The sequence below is a fragment of the Chroicocephalus ridibundus genome, chromosome 6 (genome assembly GCF_963924245.1).
Source record: "Chroicocephalus ridibundus chromosome 6, bChrRid1.1, whole genome shotgun sequence".
NCBI classification, from domain to species: Eukaryota; Metazoa; Chordata; class Aves; order Charadriiformes; family Laridae; genus Chroicocephalus; species Chroicocephalus ridibundus.
This window is the reverse complement of record NC_086289.1, coordinates 36,466,598-36,494,431: the sequence shown is the minus strand read 5'-3', so window position 1 is coordinate 36,494,431 and position 27,834 is coordinate 36,466,598. Positions and strand designations below refer to the sequence as shown.

The 27,834-nt window shown below is 41.9% G+C and overlaps 2 protein-coding genes across 2 annotated transcripts; both read right to left on the bottom strand.

The window, feature by feature from the left end:
- Positions 1-329: 329 nt before the first annotated feature.
- KIFBP (kinesin family binding protein) lies at positions 330-13,259 on the bottom strand. The gene is made up of 7 exons (XM_063337584.1): positions 12,859-13,259; positions 10,305-10,403; positions 6,410-6,489; positions 6,119-6,302; positions 4,940-5,024; positions 2,478-2,587; positions 330-1,764 (listed from the first exon to the last, which is right to left on the bottom strand). Exons 1-7 carry the CDS (start codon positions 13,204-13,206, stop codon positions 886-888), a joined length of 1,785 nt encoding a protein of 594 aa, XP_063193654.1. The 5' UTR covers positions 13,207-13,259; the 3' UTR covers positions 330-885.
- A 534-nt stretch (positions 13,260-13,793) lies between these two features.
- On the bottom strand, positions 13,794-27,722 carry LOC134516867 (nucleolar RNA helicase 2-like). The gene is made up of 15 exons (XM_063337583.1): positions 27,313-27,722; positions 26,843-27,118; positions 25,408-25,483; positions 24,183-24,361; positions 22,889-23,006; positions 22,049-22,234; positions 20,534-20,679; positions 20,127-20,276; positions 18,671-18,832; positions 17,999-18,118; positions 17,450-17,523; positions 16,351-16,510; positions 15,409-15,543; positions 14,575-14,619; positions 13,794-14,049 (listed from the first exon to the last, which is right to left on the bottom strand). The coding sequence occupies exons 1-15, from the start codon at positions 27,697-27,699 to the stop codon at positions 13,855-13,857; spliced, it is 2,409 nt and encodes an 802-aa protein (XP_063193653.1). The 5' UTR covers positions 27,700-27,722; the 3' UTR covers positions 13,794-13,854.
- Positions 27,723-27,834: the final 112 nt, after the last annotated feature.

The following is a 27,834-nucleotide window of genomic DNA, read 5'->3' as shown; positions in this document are numbered from 1 at the left end:
CCATGAGGCAAGAAGCCTTCCATGGCATCCCAGGCCTTTAACCTGTTATTTGGCAACTGCCTGGAGCACAAGAGCACAGCACCTCTACCCTGAGAATTCTTTACAGTGTATAAAGAGCAGGGTACCCCCTACCACCCGCAAGCAAGAAAGTTTGCTGCTTTCTTGCTCTTGCTTCTGGCACTTAATTGCACGCGGGTTTCTACTGAAGACACTCATGTTGGAAACACTTTCACAACTATTTATTTTAGCCAAAGTTGTAATGTATATCGTATCTTACTAAGACACACGGAAACAGAATTTTATGGACTCTGGAAAAAAAAAAAACAACAAAACATTTTGCCAAGCTAGTCCATTTATTGAGCCTCTATCGACCAGGTTTTGATTAGCAAGAGAACACTGAACAACATACAAAATAAATATTTAAAATAACAAAGTTCCCTTCATACAGATAAAGTTTTCTGGGGACAAAGGTTAGAAAATATATTCTAGTTGGAAGAACATGCCTCAGGTTTCTTAGAAAAATTTTCCTAGAGAAACAGATTCTCTTAGAAGAAACAATTTTCATAACAGCACTACATTTAGAAACTGAACCGTATGCCAAAGGAAATAACCATAAGGGAGAAAAGGTTTATATTTACATACAGGACAAACAATACAAAGCATTAGCTGGACATTCACTTTACATTTAAAGTTTATACCATTAGTGTGGGTGAGCTACTGAACTGGAGAGCTCTGAGTTTCTCGCTAAGTTAAACTACTGCAGGCTCTAGGTGGACTACCGAACTGTAGACACCTTAGTTCTATCAACCAGTACAGAAGCTGTCTGATAGCACTGGTTTTGACAGATAACATTTTAATAGTGCACATTTCCTTCAAGGCAAGTATTTATATGAATGGACACAGCTTTGCTCTTAGCCTCTCCATTCTTGTTGGAAGAAGACCCACCATCTCCTTACTGAGTTCTAGTTCAGTTTCAACAGCACGGACAGCATCTGGGTACTTCTCACAATAGTCTACCAGAAACATGTAATATTCCAATGATGTCTGCATATTTTCCAGTTGTTTTTTGCTATCCGAAGTAATAAGCTTACCATAGAGTCGTGCAATATGAAATTTAGCCACCATTGCAGGGCGAAGAACATCTTCCTCGAGCTGTTCAGGAAACACCCTATCTGGGTTCCTCAAAGAATCTAAGAAGAGTTCATAATACTTGATTGCTAATTGAGCCAGAGAATTTATTTTTTTAATTGTGTGGGAGTCTAGCTCCTCTAACCTGTTACCAATAGCTATCTTTAAATCCATCATTTCATAATAGGTGTCGGCTAGTTCAAACTGAAGCTGCCTACTAATCAACAGATAGTACTGAGGATTCAAGTCTACATATATAGACTCCAGCATGTCTAGTCTACGCTTGTGCATTTTGCAACGTCTCTCATAGTCTTCTTCAAAGAAAGCAAGTACCTTAAATAAAGCACTGTGATCCTGAACAATTTCAATATGGTCAGTAACATAACCATCAACCTGAAAGAACTCTTTCGCTTCCAGAACATAGTTCTGACCAACTAGGAAGATTTCTCTGGCTTCTTGAAAATCTAAAGGATATACACTGCTCACTTTCTCTTCAATGGCTAAAACAGAGTCACATATATCACTCGTCCCAAAAAGGACAGCTTTTTTCCTGCCCTTCTCTTTTTCATCCTCTTCTTTTTTCCTTTGGGCTTTAAGTTCCAATTGCCTGTCTGGATCCAGCTCTCCTATGTTATCCTGAAATGACAAAGCATACTAATTAAAAACGCTTACAAAGAGTGACTTACACTGAATCACTTTATGTATGAATTACCTTTGAAATACAACCTAGTTAGCAACAAGACAGAAAAGAAGACATGTTGCCACATTAGATCTTATATACACAAAAAAATCACGTAAATTACAGTCTAGATTGTGTAAAAACATAAGACTAAGACAATTTGGTCTCCCTACCCTGTGTGACAATATAGCCAAAACAATAAACATAAAGCCCAAAGGCCCTACTTCTACAAAGCATTTCAGCAAATGCTGTTTTGAACATTCAAATGAATGAAATGAATGCCTGAATGAACCAAAGCCTTGAATGAATGAGAACACCAGCACACAAAACTGTTGCATATTAAGATGTTTTTACTAGCAGTTAAATAAGGAGTAATCTGCCAAATCAAGCTGCAAGAAAATGTGCCAGAGAGGAGAGAAATTCACAGAGTTGCTGTACAGGCAGCGCACTGATCACACTACAGAGCTGATCTCCTATCCGTGCTTATTTTTAAGTGCTGCATTAAAGTCAAAGCGTACTATGAAACACCTGCTACATCACAAGCATTTATTGTATTATTCATTGGGCAATTGTCTATCATCTGCTACCAACTATGAATTGATACCTGCTACAGACATCAAAACAGACTTTGTTTTTAAACAATGACAGCTACAGAACATATTTTTGTCACCTCAAGTAACTTCCGAGCGCTTTGCAGGAGATTCAGGCAATACTTAATCCAGCACCTTGCAATTTCAGCTTTTCTCTGTCGAAGGTCCTGTTGATCTTGCTCTGTTTCATCTATTGAATGGACAAAAACACATAAAAACCTTAAGTGAAATCAAGCACTCCAGCAAGAACATCAAGTGTTACATGCAAAGAATACGTTACTTGTATTTAATTAATTTTTCCTCATTTTTAGACAGAAACATGTTCTCCATATTAGTTTATACAATAATTCTGTAAACTGTCACTCTGGTTAGAAAATCATACAGATTAACATGGATTTGTGATGCATGAATTCTTCCAAAAAAAATAGATCATAACGTATGTTTAAAAAGACCTTTGATCTTGGAGGTGTTTTACCGGAAAAAAATTTTCATGTCTCTGTAACAAGAGAAAGAAATCAGGACAATTTGTTTTCTGAGTTTCAGCTGCCTGCCCAGTAATTGTTTCTAAGGATGATGAGGGCAACGGGCCCCAGACTTGCTACCAGAAAGGGAATAAAAGTAGGAGAAACTTCCTTTGGTCAATCTACCTGGCACCAACATAAGATATATTAGCTCTACAACTTCTGTATTTTGCTCCCCGCAGTCTCCCCACTGTTAGAAGTAGCAGCGCTGCTGATGTCTCAAGATAAACATTTTCAGAAACCAAATGGATTTCAAAGAGAACTCATTTCCCAGTCTCTAGACAGAAGGCAGCAAGTCAGCTGAACAAGGAGGGGACGCTAGCATTCCTGTTCCCCAAACAAAAAGCCAACTTCAGATTCAGATCCACTATCTTAATTATCTTTCATTAGAGCCAATCAAGTTGTTCTTATTAAGGAAATAAGAATTGTTGGCAACTTAAGAAAAGGCACCTTTACTCAATATCTCTGTTTATATTCCGATTAACGTAAAATGAATGTGCTTGAGACCAGCCAATGCTGTGTATTAGTCTTTGTGTAAGTTAGAACGTTCTACATAACGATCTTCAAGTCCACAGCTCAGCTCTCTATACCATGAAAAGGAAGGGAATATAGGATAAACGTTTACTCCACTGAAACTAACATAAATATCACTACTCCCATTTGGTGTAGGAAGAAGTCAAGATAGAAGTTAGTTGACTTGACAAAAGTCACACAAGAAATCTATACAGTACATTTAAAATTAGGACTCTTCACCTGCAACATCCAGTCTTGCATCTGCATTTGAGACCATAACTGACTGTATGTTTCTGCACACCTACCGAAAACATAACCTCGTTTTTTGGCTTAAGTATTGTATTAAAATCCAACAACAGTGCAGTCAGGTAGCTATGGAAGCCCACAAACACTGATTCAGCCCTACTGAATATTTTGTAAAAAGGGCCTAACAGATTAGCATAACCTGACTCTCGACAGCCCTGTTTGCCTGAAACTGAAAAGCTTTTGGGCATCATCCTCAAAGTATTTAAACAGTAAGAAAAGCAACTGCATAGAGTTCTGTATTTTTTGAGCTAAGAGAAATACTAAAAGCAATTAATGTACTGTCACTGAAGTTCAATTAAACAAAACTCAGTTGTGTCTATTTGGGTTATATTTTAATCTGAAATAACAACAACATCAGCAGATTAAGGAGTTTGTGTCCTAAACAGCTCAAACCATTAAAAGTTAACCAGTGTATTCACCGTTCAAAGTCAGAGTTATAAACTCACACAGGGGCTACCCTGAGTACTTGCTCACTCTCTATGAGTTAAAGCTCAATTGATTTGAAGCTTTCAGTTGCCCAAGACACTGAATGTAAGAGGCCATGCTGTAGATAAGCAAAGACTAAGCCTAAAAGCGAGACTTTATGTTGAGTACTGACACAATCACAACAAGTAGTCCTTAAAATTGTGGTCAGTTCTCTAAAAGTTTCTTTTATTGATCTTTGCAAAGGAACAACTTTGTGGTTCAGCACATCAATACCCAAAACAACAAGGAGGGGAGCTACGACTCCAAACCCAGCTGTTAATGAGGCTGCAGCATCCAGCAACGACAGACAATACAAGTAACTTCTGGATTTTTAAGAGCTGCAGTTTCCCTCCCTCTTTTAAAACTATTCCCAGGAAGCATCTGGTTTGGTTCATTGAATCATTGCCCTCTGATCACAGACAAGCAAAGGTAAGCTGCATTTTAAGCACATGTACAATGACAAATGGGTGAACAGAGACATTGCCACCATTGAAATGGATATGGTTTTAAATTTCATTTTTATACTGGTGTGCTTTCTGAAACACCCACAAGAAGCACTTGAGTTTCTTCTCACAGGGTTTACTCATAGTCAGTCTTAAACTGTAGTAGCAGCTCTTCAGATGCATTCCACTTTACTGGGTTAAATTTTGTACATACTGCTAGACTTCACTTCTAACATTATGTATCAATGATGCTTAATTCACAATATTTTATTCAAAACTTTTATATGAACTTACTGTCTTCAGCAGATGGCACCTGTCCAGCTTGGCTAAAGATGACACTGGCCGCTGCTAGACAGTGCCGGGCCTCCATAAAGCATTGCTGGCAAGAAGAGAAACAGCAGCGTTTATCAGTGGAATAAACAGCCCAGCCACTGCTCTCAGCTTGGCTAAACCCCTCGCCTCAGGCAGTAAAGATACATGAACACAAGGCAAATGACAGAACTGAGGCTCTGGTGCGTATTCCCCTGGCCACTGGAAGAAAAGAGACAATTTTTCCATGTCTACGATTGAATACAGTATTTTCTAACCAACCATTTTCTATGACAGCCACAATAGCAAGCCTTGCTTTTAATATTAGACACATACATTGTGAACATTTTCACTGTTCTGATCTATTATCGCTTCCTTGCGGTAAAGGAAGTGACGTCTTGTGGTAAAGACTGTATCACAGGGTGTTAGTTGGACACACAACACAACATTATGAGTCAGATTTAGATTCCTTTACTCATATTTGGCAGCGTATTGTTTAATGAGCAGTGCTATCAATGCATCAAAAAGACATGAAAATTACAAGTTACTATTCAAATTAGTGTTAACTGGCTTAGGTATGGCAGAAGTCTTTTAAACATCAGAAAAGAGCATCTGAAGAGTCTAGAATATAGAAATTTCTAAAAAAACTGAAGCATTTCCTGACACAGTGGATTATTTTGAGTCACCACAGATGCGTGGAAGCAAACACCTACCATCTTACATATTTGCTTTAATGTTCACACAGGCTCAAACAAGTCTTAAGCACATGCTAAGGTTCAAAGGACAGTAATTTACAGGAAACATACATGTGCAATACCTTGGCCCTCTGATGCTTTTGTTTTTAAACTCTTTATTATAAGAGAACAATATAAGAAGTGTTACTTACAAGCATGGTGTCATATCACTGTTGATACTTCATAAACCACAGAGCTTTTCTTATGTCTACACCCCTGCTCATTTTTCCCATTGCCATCACAACACCACAGGAAAGCCACTATGTCCTCTTCAGAAAAAACTAGCAGACGTTTTATGTCAGAAGACAACTCGTGGTCTTATAAGAGCACATTCTGAATTCGACATGGAGCTCTGTCTCAAACAGCTGTTTAAACAATTGATAATTATATTTATGATACAATTACAGCAGAAAAATATTAACTATATTACCTTAGAGAGATAGTACTGCGACAAAGTAGCAGCATTGAGTGCCCATTCTACTGGATTGTAGCCACAATACTCAAGCTGTCGTTTAAGAGTAGTATGGCAATACTGAGCAGCCTTCTCAATCATCTCCAGGTGTTGGTAGACTTGTGCCAGATAATACAGAGTATGCGTATAGGCTTTTTCAAATCTGGGAAAAACAACAGTCTCGTTAGGTTTCTTCTTTTATTCCTCCCTAAATACACCCTCATAAATTACAGAAGTAATAATAATCTAGGTATGCTGCTACGCGCCCACCTTTTGGATCTTTCTTGGTCTGTGATTTTTTCTTCTTCTGCCATGAAATGTTCACTGGGATCCAGGGGAGGATTTCCATCCTGCAAGAGGACGTGATATATTCAGTCAACTACATTTCTCTTGCTTTGTAACATAGTGCTCCCTCTTCTGGCTGCAGATGATTTACCATTTTTCAATCCCAACTTCAACAAAACTTCATATAATGTTATCTACACCTATCTCAATGTCATGTCTCTGGAGCAATTCCACAAACCTCAGAAGATCTGGATGAAAGATGTGTAGATGAAAGCCCCAATTCCACATAGAATTACAAGGTTTTCAGCTTGTAGAAGACTTCCGTTTACATACTTTAAAGTAACACATGTTGCCTGCACCAGAAATACTCAGCCTGGATTCTGCAGGACTATATAATTGGGCATCTTTGTTTTGTATGGCAACAGAATGGGTTTTAAAGCATCAATTTAATACTAAGCATGCCTTCAAGTGTGAAATATTCGTTTGCCCAGCTGCCCTAATCAGTAACAAGAAAACATCCTGCAGGAAGTACTGCAAAGAACATTATGTGCAGAGAGTACTCAGCAGACCTGCTGTAAAGACTTACCACTGCGAAATGACTCCCTTTATTCATAAGCTGGTAAGACTACTCAAATATACGAATGACAGAACAAGCAATGTCTTTAGATTATGAAGCTGCTAAACCTTGATATAAGGCATGACCTACCTGCAAGTTACTAATGATGTGAACTACTTCATTTAGAAGTGCTTTTTTGTTTTTTAAACCATGAGTTCTGTCAGAATCCTTATACAGAGATAGATCTCGTCACACATACAAAACAGCTGATTTTCCTTGAGAAAGAACTGAAAGTAAGATATTGCTGTGCACACAGAAGTAACTCTGATTTTAAACTTATTTTTATGCATTCTGTGACATTAGTTTGAGATGAACGCAGAACAGTGACAACTATAAATCTTTCAGCATTGCTCTGTTCAACCTTGCTTTAAAACAACTGTCAATAAAGTTAGTCACCATAACTGTCAAGATCAACAGATTAACTTTGCTTATGGCAAAGTTTTATTAGTCTGTGCTTATCTAATTTCCCCTGTAACTAAGTTCAGATGCCAATTCTAAAACACTACATTAAGATGTCTTTCTAAAGGTGGCTTTTTTCCATTACACAGTGCGTCCTGAAGGATGTTCAACATGTCTGCTAGCAACACAGCCCAGTTTAGCATGCAACTTTCCCAGCCCTTTCCTAACCTCATTTATTTCTTAACCCAAGAGAAAGTAAGGCAACAAATAAAAAGCAGTCCAGAGAAACACTTTTCGTAAGATAATACTGACTCAGGCAGGATCAGAAGCAAAGGCAGACAATGCATTCACTTTATAGGGAAGAAAACATATTCCTATGTTTGTAGTTCTTCTCATTAAAAATCCTGAAGGGATTTGTTTGTTTGCTTTTAACGTAAATGTTTTATTCGTCTTCAAAGATGGACAAATGGGTCTGAAATAGATAGGGACAAATAAGGGTGTTTAACCTACCAGAGGTATAGATTTTTATGTAATCTTTTAATCTTTTTCCTTTGAAAAGAATTTTAAAATAGATATGAACTCAAAGTAGTCCGGAGCAGAAAGTAAAAGGATCTTTTAACTTTAACAAAATAATTTTTTTCTTGGAATTGCCTTGGATTTTCCTCTTTAGGGGAAAAAACAATCCCAACCCCATCCAATTTATAAACTAACTAGACCCAGTTCATAAATGTGGGAAAATAAGGGAAGATTGGCGAGCAGGACTGTAAACATGCTCGAGTGACTGGCAGCTGGGGTGCAGAAAAACAGATATATCATACTAATCATTCAGTCTCGTGTGTCTGACAAGTAGAACACCTGTGTTTAAATAATATAGGCCTGAGACAGACTGAGAGGCACCCTATCAAGCATGCCTGAGATTCCTCCTCTGCCATGGGAAAGATCAAAGCACAGTGGTAAACTACACCTGCGTGAATCTCAAGAACAGCAGGTTTGGTGATCCTCTATCAATGGACCAAGCTCCACTGTGCCTGCATCCCCCTCTTGTGTGCCCAGGTGCTGCTGCTGATCCCTCAGTTGGTGAGATAATGAAATTAAATTTACTCTTTGAATTTCATCTGTGGTTTGTTCTCACACAGTAAACAGCTAAATCCACCAGTTCAGGAAAACACCTCAATCATCAACAGTTTACCAAAGATTCCAAGACAGGAACGCTTCCCAATAGCCTAAAAATAGTGAACATTAAGAAAAGTATATTCACATTTTTATAATTTGTGAATGACGAACATTGACATGACTGTACAAATCCTAAGATCAAACACCACTGCAGGGAACTCAAGTCCTCTTTATAAACCATAAAGCAGTTAGACAAGCTCCCCCATGCCCTGTGATTTTGGTTGGGGTTTTTTTGTTAATTCTTTGTAGCTTATGGCAAATACAGTTCAGTATCTTCAGAAAAACATGACACAAGTCCAATAAAGTTACCACAAAACCAGTCTTTTGCTGTAGTTCATTGAAAAAAAACCAAAACAAAACAAAACCTCTTTAGGCATAGCTATGTTTGACATATCATATAATGCACTGAAATATAAGTGGCAAATAAAAAAATGCTGGGCAAAAAAGTGTGACAAGTCATCTGATGTGAGCTAATTAACAGTCGTGTATGTATACCCTAGTCAGGCAGCAAAGCCCCAGCAGGAATATTCACTAGCCACTACTATCAAAAATTAAGCATTTCAGAAAAGTCCACAGTGAAAACTGTGAAGTATTTGGCAGCATTGTTTAATCCACTGAAATATATGGTAGTACCAGTTCAGTTCAGCTTCACAATCACTGGAGCAACTGCCGGAATCTTTTAGAGGCGATGTGGAAGTTAACAATGTCGTACCTGGCTGGGTATAAACATCAAAGTTGAACATCAGGAATTAATTAGAGAGAGGGTCTGTAGAGATGTAGTATCTCTAGTTAGACCAACCCATCCAGAGGGTGGAAAATAAACAGACAAGCTTTTTAGCACAAGTGGGTTTTTTTTCTGGATCTGTGACCTCTCTGACCACTGTAGACCAGCATGGCTACAAAGGAGGGAATATGGCAGTAACCAACCAAGACTCTCATTCTAAAATTTCCACAAGAATAATCTGTGCCATAAACCGAGTTCATGTAAAAACCAAACTGTAATTTCATGAAACTAAGTTATGTCCAACCTTTATAGCTGTCCTGAGACACAGATACTGCTCCTTTAAGGCCACAAATGTTTTTAGCTCCCTCACAATCTGTCCCTGAAGCAAGTCATTGTAGGAATAGCTTTGCAAAGAGCTTAAAAATAGCACAAGGGAGTCTTTGTTGATACACAGAAGAATCCACAACTCAAAAGGTTGTTTAATATGCATGAGAGGTTTAGCTGTTTATAAGATTGTCCCCTCGGATATAGAACTAAACTACCTGCCTCTATGAAAGACTGTGCAAATATATGAAAACCATGCAAATATTACAGTTTTGTTTCCTTTTCCCACTGAACGCAATGCACTGACGTTTTACAGCATTTCCAAGACAAGATCAAGAATAGTCTTAATCAAAAGCCAAATCCTACCTAGCTTCAATTTTGGATTATCAATTCAAAGAGCTTTCAAAAAGGACCATTATTTTTGAGCAAAATTATTTTCCTGAATAAGTCCATTTTGAAATTAACAAGTGATACTCTAGTTTGCCTCTTCCTACACTAGGCAACACAAATCACGTCGTTTTTCAACAGTATCATAGCAGCCAGTATAAAGCACAGAAACTCAAGTTCCATCGTACATTTTTTTTCAACGATTACTAAAACTGTGAGTAGCACATGAAAATAAGACCTATTAATAAACACAGTACCTCTTTCATGTATTGATTATACAAGGCTTCTGCAGATTCCAAGTAAGTTTGCGCAGTTTTAATTTCATCCCTTAAAGACCACAGGATACCTAGATTGTTCTAAAGGTAAAGAGAAAAACAAATTAGTTATTTTCCCATTGTGTTCCAATTACATTACACATTTTCTCCAAACATTTTATCAGTCTTCACGCTTACATGTGTGTGTGTGTGTGTATATATATATATATATATAATCTGTTCCAATACAATGGATTTCAAAAAGCAAAAGTTGTGCCCACCCATTTCGTCACAAGTTGCTCAAGAGGGAGAATTCTCATACAGCAGCAAACACATACAGAAGTCGCCTCACAAACTGTAACTTTCTGTGTTTACTCTGCTAAATAAGGACTGGTGTGTTGAAATAACAAGCTTTTTCCATCCAATATGTTCTGCATCTGATTCATGCAGCTTTTATATCGTATACAAATATCACAAAAAGAGCCAAGGAATTAGAAGTTTGTCATCATGACTGTAGAAAAATTTAACAGGGAAAAGATACGCTAAGAATGAATGCTTGTATATTTTCAACAATGAAAAGAGATGAAAAGAACCATTAAGATGCAAAAACTACAGATTACTGCCTTCAAATCTAAATTACAGCAATGTACATAGTAACGTTACTGCATCTGTGAAGCCAACTTTTACAAAAAGTGCCTCTAATTTTATTAATAAGATGAAGGCATTAATAACAATCTGTGCCCGATGTGCTCATTTAATTCCTAGGCAGTGTTGTTACAAAATCCAACAGGGTTAAAAAAAACATTCAAAAGAGTTAGAATGTGTAGTTAGTTATGTGCCATCCCTGTGCCCCCTTCAATTCCATTTATTTTATTATTTTTATAAGCAAGCGCAACATAGCGCAATGCTTATGAACAGAAATACTTTCCCGAGGGCCAAGCAGTGGAACGGACCAAATTTTATTAGCCAGAAACTGGTAAACATCCTTATGCAGAAGCTCAGAAATTAGAAGTAGGGCTCCAGAAACCAGCCCAGCAGGAAAAAGGAATGCTCCTTCTTTTAAAATAGAAGTCAGTGCCGTGACAACAGGCAGAACATGGCCACTGTTGACAATTACTGCTTTTATATCAGAAATGTTTTTAATTAAATACTCAAGTCTTTTAGAGCCCTTGGGAGGGAAAGCTGAGGGCGTGCTCATTTACCATCACTGCTCGGCTGCCTGCCTGATGGTAGTGCCAGACAACAGCAGACCTGGGTACTGCCAGACCACAGCACCTCACACGCATAACACAGAAACTTTATCCTGCTGTTTCCTAAAGGCCCCAAAACAGGAAAAATCCACGCAAACGTCTGTCCAACAGAGAGAAGAACTGGTTTCCAAAACACTAATTCAACAGCACAGTGGAATCCCCGTCCCTCGGCCACAAAAGCAACAACTCCCCAGCAACACACGCTGTTACCTCATTTTGACTGGCTTCTCAAGCAATTTCCAATCTTACAATGGGTAACAGATTCGTAGCAGTGTACCCAAACCCTCACGCTGAAGGACAATGAGCAGATGCAGCCTCACGAATTCCAGACAACTCAGTTAATTTAACCAACATAAGACAAGTCACACTTTAACTAGCGCCTTTCCGCATGAATACACAATTCCTTGACAGTTTTGCAATGTTTAACAAGAAAGTACTACTGAGCCTTTTCTAATTAGAGCAGCCATTTTTGACAGAGACATCTAAATAACTACTCTATTTAATTTAAAGTCGAGAGACAGATATCCAACTATACACCAGCTACCATGATGGAGCGGTTGAGCAAAGGTCCTTTTGTGAATCTTCATACAGTAAAAACTAATTTTGTTAATAGTATTACTTTCTTATGAATAAAGAGGTGAATATTACTACATCTAACCCTACAAAGATGTATTTACCCACCCGGAATTAAATATAATAGATTAAGAGAAAACAGGCAAGGCTGAAAAGCAAACAAGTGACAACTTTTGAGAACAGTTTACCTTTTCAAGACACTGCGTAAATAAAAGCAACTCCCAACTTTACTTTGACAACAAATAGCAGTTAAAGAATCACAAATAAGTTCTAGACGTATTAAGGTCCTCTACTAATTTATTCTTGCTCGGGTCTTACAAGCTCTGTCTCAGCCTATGCTGAAGAGTACACCGCCTTGTCAACACCCCACTTCTACGAAGAGGACACAGCGTTGGATACTCTGCATGCCCACAGGCACCAGCAGCAAGCTTGGACACGAACAGCATCCCTCCACAGGCCTCACCATCAAATTATTTCTTCGAGCATGAAGAAAACACCAGCAGCCCTGGCGTTTATTATCAAACAAGCCACATCTATTTTAAGGGGTACCACCGATCTCCCTTGCCCTGTTTGCAGCGACCACACAGCAGGGCCCATGGACACAGCACCCCTGTCGTGGACTGGCCGCTGTTTTACTTCAAACCAGGACAACCCTCCACCACCCCACGCCACTCAAACACGCCCCTCGGAGCCGCCGGCGGCCACCCCCTCTGGCCTGCTCAGCCCCAGCCCACCTGGGCCTGGATGTAGAGGGAGACGCAGTCTGGGGAGAGGCGGTGGGGCTCCAGCAGCTGCGTGCAGCGCTGCAGGTGCTCCTCACCGGCCGACAGCTCCTCGGTGTCGGTGTGGTTGACGCCCAGCTCGTACTCCAGCACGGCCCGCCGCACGGCCAGCAGCCGCGCCTCGCCGCCCTCCTCGGCAGCGCTCAGCAGCTGCTTCACCTCCTGCAGCAGGGCCCGGGCGCTGTACTTGGAGCGGTAGGGCTCGGTCTCCGGGTCTTTGCGGGACTCCACGGTAGAGAGCGTGCGGGCGGTGCGGAACTTCTCGCACACCGCGGCCCAGCCGCCGCCCGCCGCCGCCATCTTCCCTCCTCCCCCGGCCGCCCCGCGTCACGCGCGCCGCCACCTGACGCGCCGCCGGCCAATCAGCGCCGCGCTGCGGAGGGTCGGCCCCGCCCCGCCGTCGTGGTGACCGCCGCGGCGGGTCCGGCCCCGCGCTCCCGCCGCCAGCAATCCCCAGCGCTTTCCCCCCACAGCCGCCGTGAAGGGGGCTGAGGGCAAACGGTGCCAAGCCTTCGGCATCAGCAGACGGCGACAGGCAAGCGGAAGCGCCCCAAGAGCCCTTGGGATACTCTCAAGGGAGGGGGTGGTGGTGTCAATCTCAATTTTTTCTGAGAAAAAAATTTTTTTAGAACCAGATTTTTTAATGCAAGGGTTACTGAACAGGCAAGATGCAGTAACTGTCCGTGTTTGGAAGAGCGTTGTTCCCCCACAGCGCCGAGTTTCCAGTGAAACACTCGCTCCTCGAGGTGTACGTGGTGTTTGGTTTAATGGCAGGAAAATGGCAGCAGCTGGTTTGCCGGGCAAAAAGAAAAATCTTCCAAAAACCCCAGTTATTTCAGCAATCCTCAAAGACAGGCTGCTTTATCATGGAATAAAGACAAAGAGGAATATCTAACAGGCTTTTACTTTTTCATAAAAATCAGCTCAGTCCCATAGCTGTCCCAGAAGCTAATCAAGTGACTTGTTAAAATCATGTCCCCTGTTTCCATTCTTAAACCAGCTGTTCCTCTTGAAGCCGCCATCACCTTGCCTGCCATTTCCGAACCTGGAGAACCCTCGTCCTGCCTCCTGTGGGTATTCTTCCAGCTCAGGCAATTCCTTTGCCACCGACAGTTGCCATCGCCTGGTGTCCCTCCACTGTTCCTGAAACAAGACCAATGTAACGAGACTTTACGTGCCCGCAGGGGTGCCCAAGGTACCCTATATCATTTAAAAGCAACACTGAATGCAAAGCTGAATGCAAAGGCATTTCCAGACAAATCCCACCCGCACTGAAATAGGTCAGCAGATCCCTCTTGGGAGACAACTCGTAGTCCTGTGACAAAGGATAAATGGTCACAAAGGGACAAGAGGGACCGAAGTCAACAGAAAAACTGGTTAACTCTCAAATACACTGAAGAGGTCAAAACGCAGAGTACCCAAAGAACAGAGGATTTTGTTTAATAAAATCAGGTAATACAATGAGAACTGAAATGAGACAGAGGCATGACAAGGTTATTTTCTATTGACTGTGCTGCGCTCTTCCTAACGACTATGTTGTCTATACAATGTCCTTATTAAAACACAAACCTTATCCTCCCAAACCACCCTATATTCAATCCTAAATACAGCAATCACCAAATTTCAAATCACCAGGTTCCAAAGCCAATTCTGGCTACAAAAACGTACCTGTATGTTACTCAGTTCATCAACAGGGATATCAAAGCACACCCCCTGTATCAGAAAAAAAAAAAAAAATATATATATATCCAAGATCACAGACACACAATTCCAGACAGGCAACAACTGCAACTGCTCGTACATGCCAAGTGTAGAAACCAGAAATGTCGGAAAGCATGATCTTTTTGGGGCAAGTTTTTTTTATAAACTGAACGAAAAACGCAGTTAAAACACAAAAACTCAAAACAAAATGCAGATTCAAATGTTCTGTGCTGACAGCAGCATTGCCTGCAATCAGCCTGTCCATTTAACAGCAATACAGGCATCATCTGGCACCACAAGCTCTCTGAGAACACACTTGCACAGGAGACGAGTGTCAGACACGTCAGGAACCAGGCTGACAATCAGGTGAATGCTGAACTGCTCAGGTCTGGCAGTCGCCTGCCCTACTCTACAGCTGCCTTTTCAACGCAACGTTAGCGTAAGTTTACAATGAAAAAAAGAGAGGTCACAATATGTGTCTCTGATGCTCTCTTTTTTAGGAGAGAATTCCTGCATTATCATTTAGGAACAACGTCTCCACTCAAATAAGTGTCTTTTAAAACATGCAACTCACTTCAATGCCTTTTTTTTTTTTTTTTTTTTTTTATGTAGCATATACCTAAACAGCCGTTTAAGGGGGCCTCGTGATAGCTTACCATTTTCTGAGAAACGAGACTGAGTAGGGATAGAGTGAGATATCAACACTTCTATACTGGTACTTAAGAACTCCTGTCTCAATCACTGCAAAAAATGGCCATATGTGTACACACACCCTCCTTCCCCAAGGCTGGGCCTTCTTACCGTCTTCCCCTTGAGAAAACGCATTGCGGATACTTTGGCATCTACTTCCTCACCAAGCTGCTCTTTTAGTCCTCTCCAGGCGTAGCTCATGGTACGCATTTCTATTGAACACTTTAACACCATGGTCACAAAGCCCTTCAGGAAACAAACACAGAAAAACGTTTACAAGACTAAACTTGGTTGGACAGCCTGTAACTTACTAACTAATAACTTATGCAATAACTTGCTATTGTAGTATTTAATCCTAAGAAATCAGCTAACCAGAAGTGAAGCAACAAAAAACTTCCTCAGAAGGTGAAGGCATGCATTTAACCTAGGATTGCCCATTGATATAAAGGCCAATACCATTTCTGTATTTCAGCCAGAAACAGACACAGAGTCCTGTTAGAAAACGGGTAAAAAAAACCCCAAACTGATACAAGAAGCAGAGTCCAGCCACACGCTATTTCCAAAATTGTGTTACCATGCAACAAACTGGGCCAAGTTCTCCCTGAATGCATCAGAAAAAGGAAAGGTTGTACTTTTCTTCTGTCAAGATCTGTTTGAAATCAGGTAATCACATGCTAGACTTACTTGAAATATTACAGAAACGTAAAAGCTTCCCGGGAAGAGAAAACTGCAATAGCACAAAGCAGCCTATTAAATTGTAAAATGTCATTAGTTAAACTCTCTTAGAGCATCACAGTCTTCTGTCACTTAGATGGCTGGAGAAATTCTTTTAACTCTCATTACAAGAAAATTTACTGATTTCAAGTTTCTCTGGCTTCCTGCAGAGTGCCAGTAAGAGCTGATTTCAGTTAAGGAACAAGCAACAGACCTGAAGCTGGGGATAAAGCTATTCAGAAACCCTACTGAAAAAACTGAGAGTAAGACGCCACACTTGGACTGGACGCAAGCAATTAATTTATCCACTCTTGTTAACACAGGTATAACGTTATTTACCGCACTTGAGTTGAGTAAGGAGCGCTGTTGTATGTAAGATGCCCCAGAAATATGGGCTAGAGCCGCAGCCAGGGCAGCAACCGCCCCTTTTTCGTCTATGAGCTCTTGAGCAGATTTTCTGAAGTAGTCTACTGCGGAAGGAGGAATGGCCTCCAACAACCTACATGGTGACAACAAAAGTTTAAGAGATCAGCAAAGGCCAGTGTGAAGTGCAGTCATGTTTAAGACATAGATTTCAGATAGCTTTCAAGATTAACAAATCATCTCTATGAGCCTTGGCTATCACGCTCATGCTTCACTACCACTCATTTAACTTAACACCTTCAGGATGCTGAATATCCACCACCTCTGTTCATTAAGCCAAGCCTCTTGAAAGATGTGTTCAAAACTGAGGGTGCACAATGTTGCATGCTTGACAGCATTGATTAAAACATCAAGGGAAGGCTCTAAAATATCAGCATTCTTAAGGCTATACCCAAGAATCCACAAGAAAGTGTCTCCAGCAAACCCAAGAATCCCTTGCTTCTATTTTACATGGAAGAGAAACAAACCACTACAATGCCACTGCTGGGCTGGGGCAAGACACTTCCTGCGCTCAGTGTAAGCTGATTAAATTGGTTATTTCTGGGAGAGGCAGTGAAAACAAGCTGGGAAACTGAGAACAGCTACTTCTCTAACGCTTTTTTTGGTACACCAGCACTTCCCACCATTTTTCAGTATGCAGTGAACCCAACACCATGCCCATGATCTCCTTTACACTGGTCAAATCCTCGCTAATTATAATAATCTCCAAGCTAAAAAATCAGTTTCCCTGCATGACAGTAATTGCCTGTTCTGCTGTTGATTTCTGATGATATAAACAAAGGTTATTTTTCGCAAGACAATTATGTTCTATGAAAAGATCTATGTTCAAGCACACAGAGGTTTATTGATACTAGCTTATGAAAACAGGTCAGTGTCTACATGCAAACCAGCTGACTTTTACGACATAGGCAAAGACATTCTCACATACAGGTCTGATCCCTTCCAGCTTTGCATTAACGGCATTGTTCTTGGTAAGATCTCTAGACATCTTTTAAGAACAGGCAAATAAACTTACTTTTTGGCATCGTTACTTGAAGCTTTAATTACATCTGTAGCAGAGGGAACACCTATACGCTTAAATGTAATCCCCTGAAATCAAGCAAAAAATCACAGTCAAAGGTGTTTTCAGCACTCTCCAACTCACCCCTGCCTAAGTCACATTACTGAGACCTCTAGTCACTTCCGGTTTAGAACCTCAACACAGTCTTCACTCAATTTAAATGACTTCTAAAGCTAGAATTAAGCTTTTCTTTAAGTTCCTGTCTTTGTTAATCTGGAGCTACTTTACACCAATTTACATCCAGATTGTAACAAAAGGCATGGTCTCCTTCATGTCTGCCTACTGACAGCAACGGTACTGCCAACACAGGGAAACTCATGAGACATTAGAACAGGTTGATACAAAACCATTTATAAACGCTTATCAAATATATAAACGTTTTAGACCTACTGGACTATGAGACAAGAGTCCCATACTGGACTCATGGTTACAAAGTCTAAGAGAGGCAGAGTCTTTTTAGGAGCTGAGTAATTTCATTAAGCAGAGGTCTCGGGTACAACTCACCGCTTTGTGCTCAACTTGTTTCAGAAGATCTTCTTCTCGTCTCTGAAATAAACAAATGCAGATCCCAGTCCGGCCAGCTCGACCCGTACGTCCAGAACGATGGATGTAGGAATCAACATCCTTCAGAAATTCAGATTAAGATGAGAAAACCTTACGTCATTTAAACTGTTGACATTTATACATTGTAGGAGAGAGAAAATGCAAGCTAAATTCTAATTCGGAAGCCTAAGAAGTGATACATTATGTTTCTATACCCAAACTTGTAACTACACACAAATCACCCTGCCCCACGTATGCTGCCTCAGGTTTAACACACACTATCAACATAAGGTTTTTAAAATAAAAAGCTCCACTCGAGTTTCCAAAGAAGAAAAAGGCAGCAGGAGTATTTTAGAATTGTAATGAAACTCAACAATGTTCAGAAGGGATTCAGAAATGCTGAAACAATGTCAAAAGCTATCTTATGACTTTCCAGAGTAACCAAAACCCATCACTTTAACCAAAGCTCAAAATACAAAAGCTTAACTAGGAAATTCTAGGCCTGCATTTACAAAAAATCCACTTCATTTGTGAATCGGAACATAATTCTGGTGAAACAGAGAAATAACCCACTGTTCTGTCACAAAAAAAAAAAAAACAAAAACACAATTTTAGTTTCCCTGATTGACTTACTTTTGGTGGTGAACACTGTATAACAAGGTCAACCTCAGGAATATCCAAACCACGGGCAGCTACATTTGTTGCGATCAGAACTTCAAACACACCATTTCTAAAGCCTTTTAATGTAATTTCTCTCTGTTTCTGTGGAATGTCACCATGCAATGACTGGGCATCCTATTAGTGAAAGAAACCATTAACATGTCATTTAACAGGGGAGTCTAGGCTGCAGTATCTAAAGACATTTAATTAGAAAACACAAAGTATTTTGCAGAGCAACAGAAAATAGTTACACAGCTGATATGAAAGGAATATAAAGCATCCTACTTTGTGGTTTGATCCTTCTCTGGGACAATAATACCCATAAGCAGTAGTTTTACCATAATGTTATTATTTGTAGCATAGCAACAGCAAACTGCACCATTTTGCCATGGCAAAAGGGCCCACCTTCAGCTTTGACTTCCACTGGAACAAATGGAAGCAAATTTACTTAAGCAATGCTTGTCAAGAGCTGACGAGACTTTGCTCCCTTCCCCCTTCCCTGGGAAGTCATCCCAAAACCCACAGAAGCTGAAGTGAGGTTTTCAGGTAATTCCCAAACCCTACAGGTGATCTGAACAACCTCCACTTTTCATGGGACAAAAAATAGATCAAGTCTTTGACAAGGAGAAAGGGGAGAGTCACAAGCTCAGAATTCAAACAAGTAACATGCTAAAGCGGAACTTACTAGCATAAGAGAAAAATGTGTCGCATACTGACACAAGAACCAAGTCATTGGATTTACTGGGAAGGCAGCAGGGCCAACAGACAAAAACTGTTGCTGCAAGATTTTAATGTGGATGGTATATGGCATTTATCAAATACTGGGCAAACCATGTACTCCCACCACTGCTCTTTCTCCGTAAATTAGTATTTAGTATCAAACAGGATTTTCTCTAAAAAAAAAAAAAAAAAACAAACAAACCCAAACAGCACCTTTCCCCATGCTCAAAAGGCTGGTAATAATCCAAGCAAGCACAGAAAACCTGCTTAATGTATCACCTGAGTTCTGAACAAACTACTAAATGACCTTCCAAGGGCAACAAGACATTCCATTCTACCGTATTAGTTCAATTTTCCTGAATACTGACTGTTCAAAGAACAAATGCTATTAAGAGATGGGAATCCAAAAAGCACACTAACATGAGATGGAATACGTGCACTACACTACCTCTTGTTTATTACCATTACTACTATCTCCTGATTATTCAGCATAAGCTGCGTATTTTCCATTGATCCTGTCCTGTACGATTTTAAAGCCAAAGGAATAAATTCATAATCACAGCCAAGAGGGTATTTTAACTGTAAAGCTCTACTTTTAGAAACAGCTTCAAGTTTTAAAACAATCCACAGAAACAACTTCATCCACACAGTTGCTACCTCCATCCCCCGAATATCCACAACCGCTGCTTTTCTGTTCAGACGCCAGTACCTGTTTGAGCGAAGCATTCATAGCCAGCTCATTTGCTTCCTTCTTGGTCTCACAAAAGACAATGGTCCGCCCATGGCTGCCACTGTAGACTTGAATGATATCCCCAAGAACTCCTGCTCTCTGAGATGAGCGACACTGTATGGCCAAATGCTGTTTGGGAAAGAAACATGATAAGCATCTATATTAAATGTAAGACACACTTAGGACAGACAAAATGAACACAGAATTTTATTTTTTTTTTAAGTTTGCAAACTACTGTCCCCATATGAAAGCTCTGCTTAAAAAAATTATGTGTCAATCATGTGAAAAGTCATTCCACGCCCCCATTCATAACATCAATGCAGAACCCCCTTCATCCAGGCCACACGCTCTCAGGACATGCACTGCTCTGCAGCAGAATCACTCACTTCCACAGTCGTGGCAGTCCTTTGAGTCTTCTTTCCAATCAGGTCAATCTGCTCGTATTCATCTTTCATGTATTTTTTTGCTACATCGTATACCCATCGTGGACAAGTTGCAGAAAACAGCAGTGTCTGGGGGTTGTTCTCAGAACCTGGGAGGAAGGGCCACTGATTTCAGTCAATCATCACAAAAGCAACAGAGCTGCCCTCAAATTGAGAGGTTATAGGTGCAGTAAGTCAACAAGAACAAAACTTATGAGCAATTAAAACATTTTTAATACCACAGGCAAAATTACAGTAATTTTAACTGGACCAAACTAAATCCTTCACCCTGTGCAAGAAGAAATGCAAGACGCATTTCTAGATCATCTGCTAAAAATGGTTTAGACTGTGACTGAAATCCTCCCACATACCTGAAAGAACTCATCTCAGTCCCTCCTTCCTTGGTTTTCCAATACTAACTGGCTGTGAATAGTACGGCTATATGCAAAGGAAAAAGGCAGGATAAAAAGGACACTCTGCAGACCCCAGGGGAAGAATTAAATAACAAAATAAGTTACTCCAGGTAAGAACAGTTTAACAAATAGTATCTCGAAAAAGTTTAACCTTCCTTCATAGCTCAGCAGGATCAGCCACAAAGAAAAACACATTGCAAAAGAATGCTTATTATTCCCTACAATTTGCTTTCCAGGTACAAAGAAAACTTTCAAGATTGAATAATTAGGACAACTCTTCCAAAACTTACATAGATTTCCTTTTTTTAAAAGACGAACTGTACTTTTTGGCTGTTAGGACAAAGACCAACTGTGCAGAAATGGGGAAAATGTAACAGTCAAGTAAAAATGACAGTGGCTGTACTTGGACAAACCTGAGATCGATGAAGCTTACGTACTCTCCAACAGTTGTCAAGTATAGTTAACAAACGTGAACAAACTCTGCCAGCAACCAGCTTTTTGTTGCTTCTAGAGCCAGAAGTAATAACCTTGCTTTTAGTAATCTTTGGTACTTCTACTTCCAGTAATCCATCACGTTACTTTTCAAAACTTTTGGCAACAGCACAACGTGGCAAGGATTGTCACGCTATTAAAATAACTTCCTCCTGCTCCGTACCTGCTACCTGATGGCTTTGGTGAATGCCTACTACATCAGAAAAGCGCAAATATACCCTAGTTGTCAACTTTGTGTGATGATGAGCGTACATACATGCCCTAGCCCTAACCCTGTGCTCAGTCGTCTCTCTCAGGATAAAGAACACTAGGGCTTAGGGAGCTGGGTTGTGTTTGTTGCTTTTTTGTCTTTTTTTTTCCCCCCCCCACCTCCTTCCAGAGATGCCATTCCAGCTCTTCAGACATCTGTCACCTTGCTTTGAACCTTCTCCAGTTCTACCTTACCCTTTTCTCTGAGGTCCGATACTAGCATTGCACAAAGGATTCAAGTTGGGGGGTGCACCAGCAGTTTTCAAACTAGTATAATTGCGTTTTATGCGCTGTCCCCTATTCCTCTCCTGATGATGGAATTTACCTTTTTTATAAGCAAATCCTAAGATTTCTTCCACTTGTTCAGCAAAGCCCATGTCTAACATGTGATCAACTTCATCCAAAACAACATGCTTCACGCTGGAAAGTTCCAGCTTGTTATTCTGAATGTGGTCTTTGATCCGTCCAGGTGTTCCCACTAGAATATCAATGCCACTTTTAAGGAGATCAACTGGAAGAAAAGACAGAAAAACAAGGACAATGTCAGAATGCTAAGAGACAACAAGGTAAAAAGTTACCAGTAGACAGCAACACTTTTCATTTTAGAACCAAAAAGCTACTGCCCTTCACTTTAATCTCTGAATAAAGCACTACGTTCAGTCCAGGTAACAAAAAGTAAGCTTAATGGCGGTTCAAGTTGCTCTGTCAGGAATAACAGCTAAACCACAAGCAAAGCTACAGTAAGATACGCCAATTTCCAAGCAGCAATCAGCTGGCATTAGAAATCTACAGAGCTTTATTACAGAAAAATGCTGATTTATCAGCTAAATTCTTTTTCACAACTACCTCTGGAGACAGACAGAGCCACACACACATACACAGTTCTCACTTTTCCTCAATCATCTAGTCCCAGTATATGTCCACACAAAAACCACACAAACACAGAATAAAGAAGAAACTAAAAGGACTAGTCACTTTGCATACCTACACCTGTTGTTTTAAATAAAGATTTATTTGAACTAAAATAAATCAACCCAGGCTGTGTGTGTCCTTTGAAAGCAATGTCATGGTTCCTCACTGAAGTGAAACAAGCCAGTTTTATTCATGGAATGCATTTGGGGAAAGTCAGCTCCAGTCCAGCAGTAATTCCTTAGCATTTACTTACGCTGTTCTTTGTACGGTGTTCCTCCATAAAAACAAGCCACTGACAGTTTCTTGGTGAGATTCTTGAAGTCTTTGGCTACCTGAGTGGCCAGTTCCCTGGTTGGAACAAGAACCAGCACCTGGAGGGAGTGAAAAGAGACAAAAATGCAGCTGCACTCTGGAGAGGGTGCTAGGAGAGAAGGGTTTACTTCACGTTAAACAGCTTGTACTCCCATTCTTATTCCACACTTCCTGCAGAGGTCCCCACCATCCCAGCAATGTTTCCTGCTGCCTGGAACCTGCACAACACAGCCTCATAGCCAGCAAGTGGAAACAAGGCAAAGCATTACAAGACAACTGAAATGTAGAACAGCAGTATTTTTTTTTCTTAAATTAATGCCAGGTAAAATAGACACTTCAGTAACATCACCAAGGACAATGAAGAATTCAGCATCAAAGGCTAGAACAGTCACTAAACAATCTGGAGTAGAAAGATCTTAAAAGATCTTACTACGTGATGCACTCTAGCCATATATCCTCCTTCTCCACCTACCTGCCTTCCTCCAGTATCTATCCTTCCCCACTCTGTTTTCTTTAAGGATTAAATGATAAAACAAAGAGCTGAACTCTTCTCTAAGTTTTAAAATCTTATTGTCTGAAAGATTTCTACATTGCCTTAAAAGTTAATAAAATAGAACGATGAAGTAGGCAACAAATCTGCAGACTGTAACAGTTTATCAGTCTAATGATAAATATATACAGTTCATTTGCATGGGAATATGATATCTGATCACACAAATCTGGATACCAATTCCACCTCATGCTTAAGTAGAAATGTAAACGCCGCTTGCATCCATTAAGTTGAGTCTCCAGACACGAGGGGTGGGGTGGGGGGAGAACCCACCAAAAGCCTTCAGTTACCACCATGGAATTAACAGTGAGAAACAACCTCAGTGAACAGAGACAAGCCCAGCTGAGCCAACCACTACCTGAGAAGAGGCAGGAGATTCAATCCCAAAGCCACACGCTATCTTCCTGAGGATAGCAGGCTGGAAGTCCACCAGCTACTACTGTCGTGCCCAACCATTCTCCCAAACACAGTCACAAGGAACCCTAAGCGTGAAATCTGTTACCACGGTGATGCTGCAAAATCTCTGTCACAGTGTAGCACCTGATCTGAGGAAAGCGTTGGCATTACAAACACCAATAAAGGAGAAAGCAGTCCCAAAGAGAAGTCCCCAAAGCGATTACAAAAATCACTTTTGAAAACTGCCATATTCTAAAGGTTTGGTGTTAACCCTTAAGTGGTAAGTTACCTTTGGCGCACGGCCTCTTCTCCCATCTTGCGAGACACTCTGAAGTTTTTCAATCAGTGGAAGAACAAAAGAATAGGTTTTCCCGGTTCCTGTTCGAGCTTGAGCAATTAGGTCTTTGCCATCATATATGGGTTGAAAAGTCTTCACTTGCACAGGGAACAGGTATTTTACACCTCGAGCTGGAAGATAATCCAAAGAGGTTTCGTTAAAAGGTGCGGATTCTACTGCAATCTGAACAAACAATTTAGAAGCCCTCATATATAACTAGGCGGAATACAGAGGGCACATCATGTCAAATCCTCTACAGGATTTCTCTAGAGAGATTGCATCTCTAACAGGAGATGCAACTTATAAGAAAACCACATATCTTTGGTTTTACTCCTACTCTATATCAAAAAATATTCCCCCAAAACATAGCTGAGTGTCCATAATGGAATATAGCCTACTTTGTGATGTTTGGCATAAGACAACAGGAGAGGAAGGAAAAAAAAAGAAAAAAAAAAATCCAACATGTTTTTTCTGATACAGGTCAAGATTTTGTGGTAGCTTGGTTTTAAAGGTGGGGAAGAGGTGAGGGCGTTTGTTTCAAAACATTCTAAAACTTCAGAGAGATTTTGCACAGTGGAAGTGAAACAATCCATCCAAGAGAAACTTCCAAGCAAGGAAAACATAAAGGAACAAGGAGAATTTTGTCTGAGGAACAAGAATCACACAGCTTCCCAACACAGAGGACAAGAACTCTACAGTGATGACTTCTCTAACAAACATATCTCAAGAAAAGATATGAAAATGCCCAAAAGAATGATAATAATCATAGACAATCTGTTCACAGGAGCCAAACAGTCTTCACATACAAAACACCATTGTGCTTATTTAAGAAGTGATACTGTAAACAGATATGGGAACTGAAGTAAAGATACACAGTAAGTAGAATGATGCTGACAAGAGGAGAAACTGTGTCTCTAGAATGTATATCTAGGAATAACCACACCACGGAAGAATAAACTCACCTTAAGGCATCTGAAATTGAATAAAACAGAGACTTCGTTCCTACTAACAACAGTAGATTCTTTCAATCTACAGTGACTGCTCACACGCATAGTCTTACCCCAGAATAAATGTAAGACAATTTAGGACAATTTCCCTTGGCTTCCGTCTCCACTTATACAGGTAACAGCGCAATTCTGGACAAACATTTACAGACATTTCTTTTACGTTAACTAACCGTTGAGAAGATTGATGGTGTTTTGTGAGAGAGGAAAATTGGAGAAGGCGCCTTCTTTTACTTCTTCTGTCAGCTCCTAACAGGATAAAAGAAAAAAACGTTATTAGCTCTAAGAGATGGGCAAATAACATACCCTACCTAGGCACACAAGAAAAGCTGTGCATTTACTTTACCACCACAGTTTTACCAGCTACCTCCTTTCTGTTTAAAGAAAACTCTTGTGATGCAAGTACCTGACAAACAAAAACATGATGTACATGTTTTACATGTACACAGCGTAAAGTGGGAAAATTGCATCTAGCCACCCTCTATTAGAAGACAAGACACACCGACACAGGCTGCACCACTCATCGTGACAGAATTCCTACAAGCGAATCCTGGTTTTACATCAGTCTTAAGTAAAGACTTCGTGCCAAAGGTCTTCCTGCTCGTTACCTGCAACCACTTGTTCAAAACCACGACTACTGCTGTTCCATCCCTAATTCAGATATACCTGCACCATCTTTTAAAACACATGGCAAACAAAAGGGAACAACCGCATCATGCACATATTCTTGGCAAGTCAGGAAAGGGACAGTACTTGTTACAAATCTTAACTGGACTCCACTGAAATCATTAAAAAACTGTTTTTCACAGCAAAACATATTTCGTGTCACAAATCACAGCTACTCAGTACACCACACAGCTGCTTAACTTTGGACACCAGTAGATACTTACTTAAAACTCACAATTTAGCTTCTACTTCAAAGACCCAAGAGATGACACCATTACACCCAACGTACAAAAAGCACTCTCTTGATTCACATTCTCACTTTAAACAAAGGCCCTGCGCAGGGGAAGGCAAGCTGTGGGACCCTCTCGCACGCATGGGCGAGGCCAAGGGTGAAATCTGAACAGGGAGAACTCCAGAAGCAGGAATTAATGAGGATATAACCGTGACCTTCCCTTACAGGACACCCTGCCAAATACTTCTTCAAAGGGGCTGCCAGCAGAGAAAGCGCTGTCGCGGCACAAAGCGGTGCATGCTTCTGGGATGGCAACCGCCTGTGCAGCAGGGAGAAACCCTTGTGCTGCAATACACAGAACAAGCTGCTACACGAAGACAAGCTACAGTGTGGAAACCGCTTCCAGCTAGCCAGCCTCCTCCCCTGCAGGATAAGCTACTCCAAACGGCTTGGAGGGGGAAAGCACGGCAAGGAGAGATGGCCACCACATGTTGGTGCACGTGCTGCAGCTTAGGCGGAAACAGGCGTGATGCCAGGTGCCGTGAATCGACGGGGAACAGCGGCCAACATCACACACAACAGCAGCAGCCTAACACTCCCACAGCCGTCAAGTGCCAAGTCTCCACACGGCACATGCGGCTAAGCCCACTCGTTACCAGCGGGACTTTAATTAAGCAAGACGAGGGCTCAAGCGGGCAGAGCGTTACTACCTCCACATCGCTGTCCTGCTCTCCAGCCGCTGCCTCACTGGACACGCTCTGGCCCACCAGGGATGTCACGCCATTGCTTGCAGTAGAGGAAGGTTTCCCCGTATGCTGGGAGCCGTCGCTCTCTCCAGCCAGACCGTTGCTCTTCCCCTTGATATTTTTTGTCTTCTTCGGCAGGGGGGGGTCAAGGTCGCCGTCGCCCAGCCCACTCTCCTCAGGCTGGGCCTGCTCGCCCTCGGCCTTCCTGCGCCGCTTCACCTTCTTCTCCTGGGTCTGCTCCTGCCGAGGGAAAGCGGGGGTTACACCGAGGAACCGCCTCCGTTGTAACCCCTCGTTATTCGACTTTAAGGCCTGAACTCCCGCGCGCGCGTCCCCCCCGGTCCCCTCAAGCCGGTGGCGGGGCCGGGCCGGCCCTGGCCGCACAAAATGGCCGCCCCCGCGGCGACACGTGTGGCGCGGCCGCCTGCTCCCACCTTGGCCTTCCGCCGGCGACCGCGGCGGAGGGACTCGGCGCCCGCCGGAGCCTGCGGCTCGGCGGGGCTGTCGGTAGGCACGGCGGCGGGCATGGCGGACGGCTGCTCCCCGGCGAGCTGGGCGACGGCGCTGCTGCTGCTGCTGCTGGTCTCGCCGCGGCAACCCCAGGAGCCGCGCCCCGCCCCGGCGCGCAGGAAGTGGGGCGCGTCCGGCGGGCGGACCGGGCGGCGGGGCAGCACCGCCACCGCCGTCGCCGCCAGCAGCGGGCCCGCCCGGCCGGGCAGCCAGCACAGCCGCCGCCGAGCGCTGAGCGGGGCGGCCGCTGCCGCCGCCACCCGGGCCGCGGGGAAGGCGAGGCGCGCCGGCCGGCACCACACGCCGCCCATGCAGCCGCTGCGCCGGCCCGGGCCGCCCCTTCCGCCGGCGCTGCCCGGCCGGTCCCTTCCGCCGGTTCCCCCCGCGCACCGGAACCGCCTCCGGCACGGGTCGGCAGGCAGCAACCGGGCTGCTGCACCAGCAAA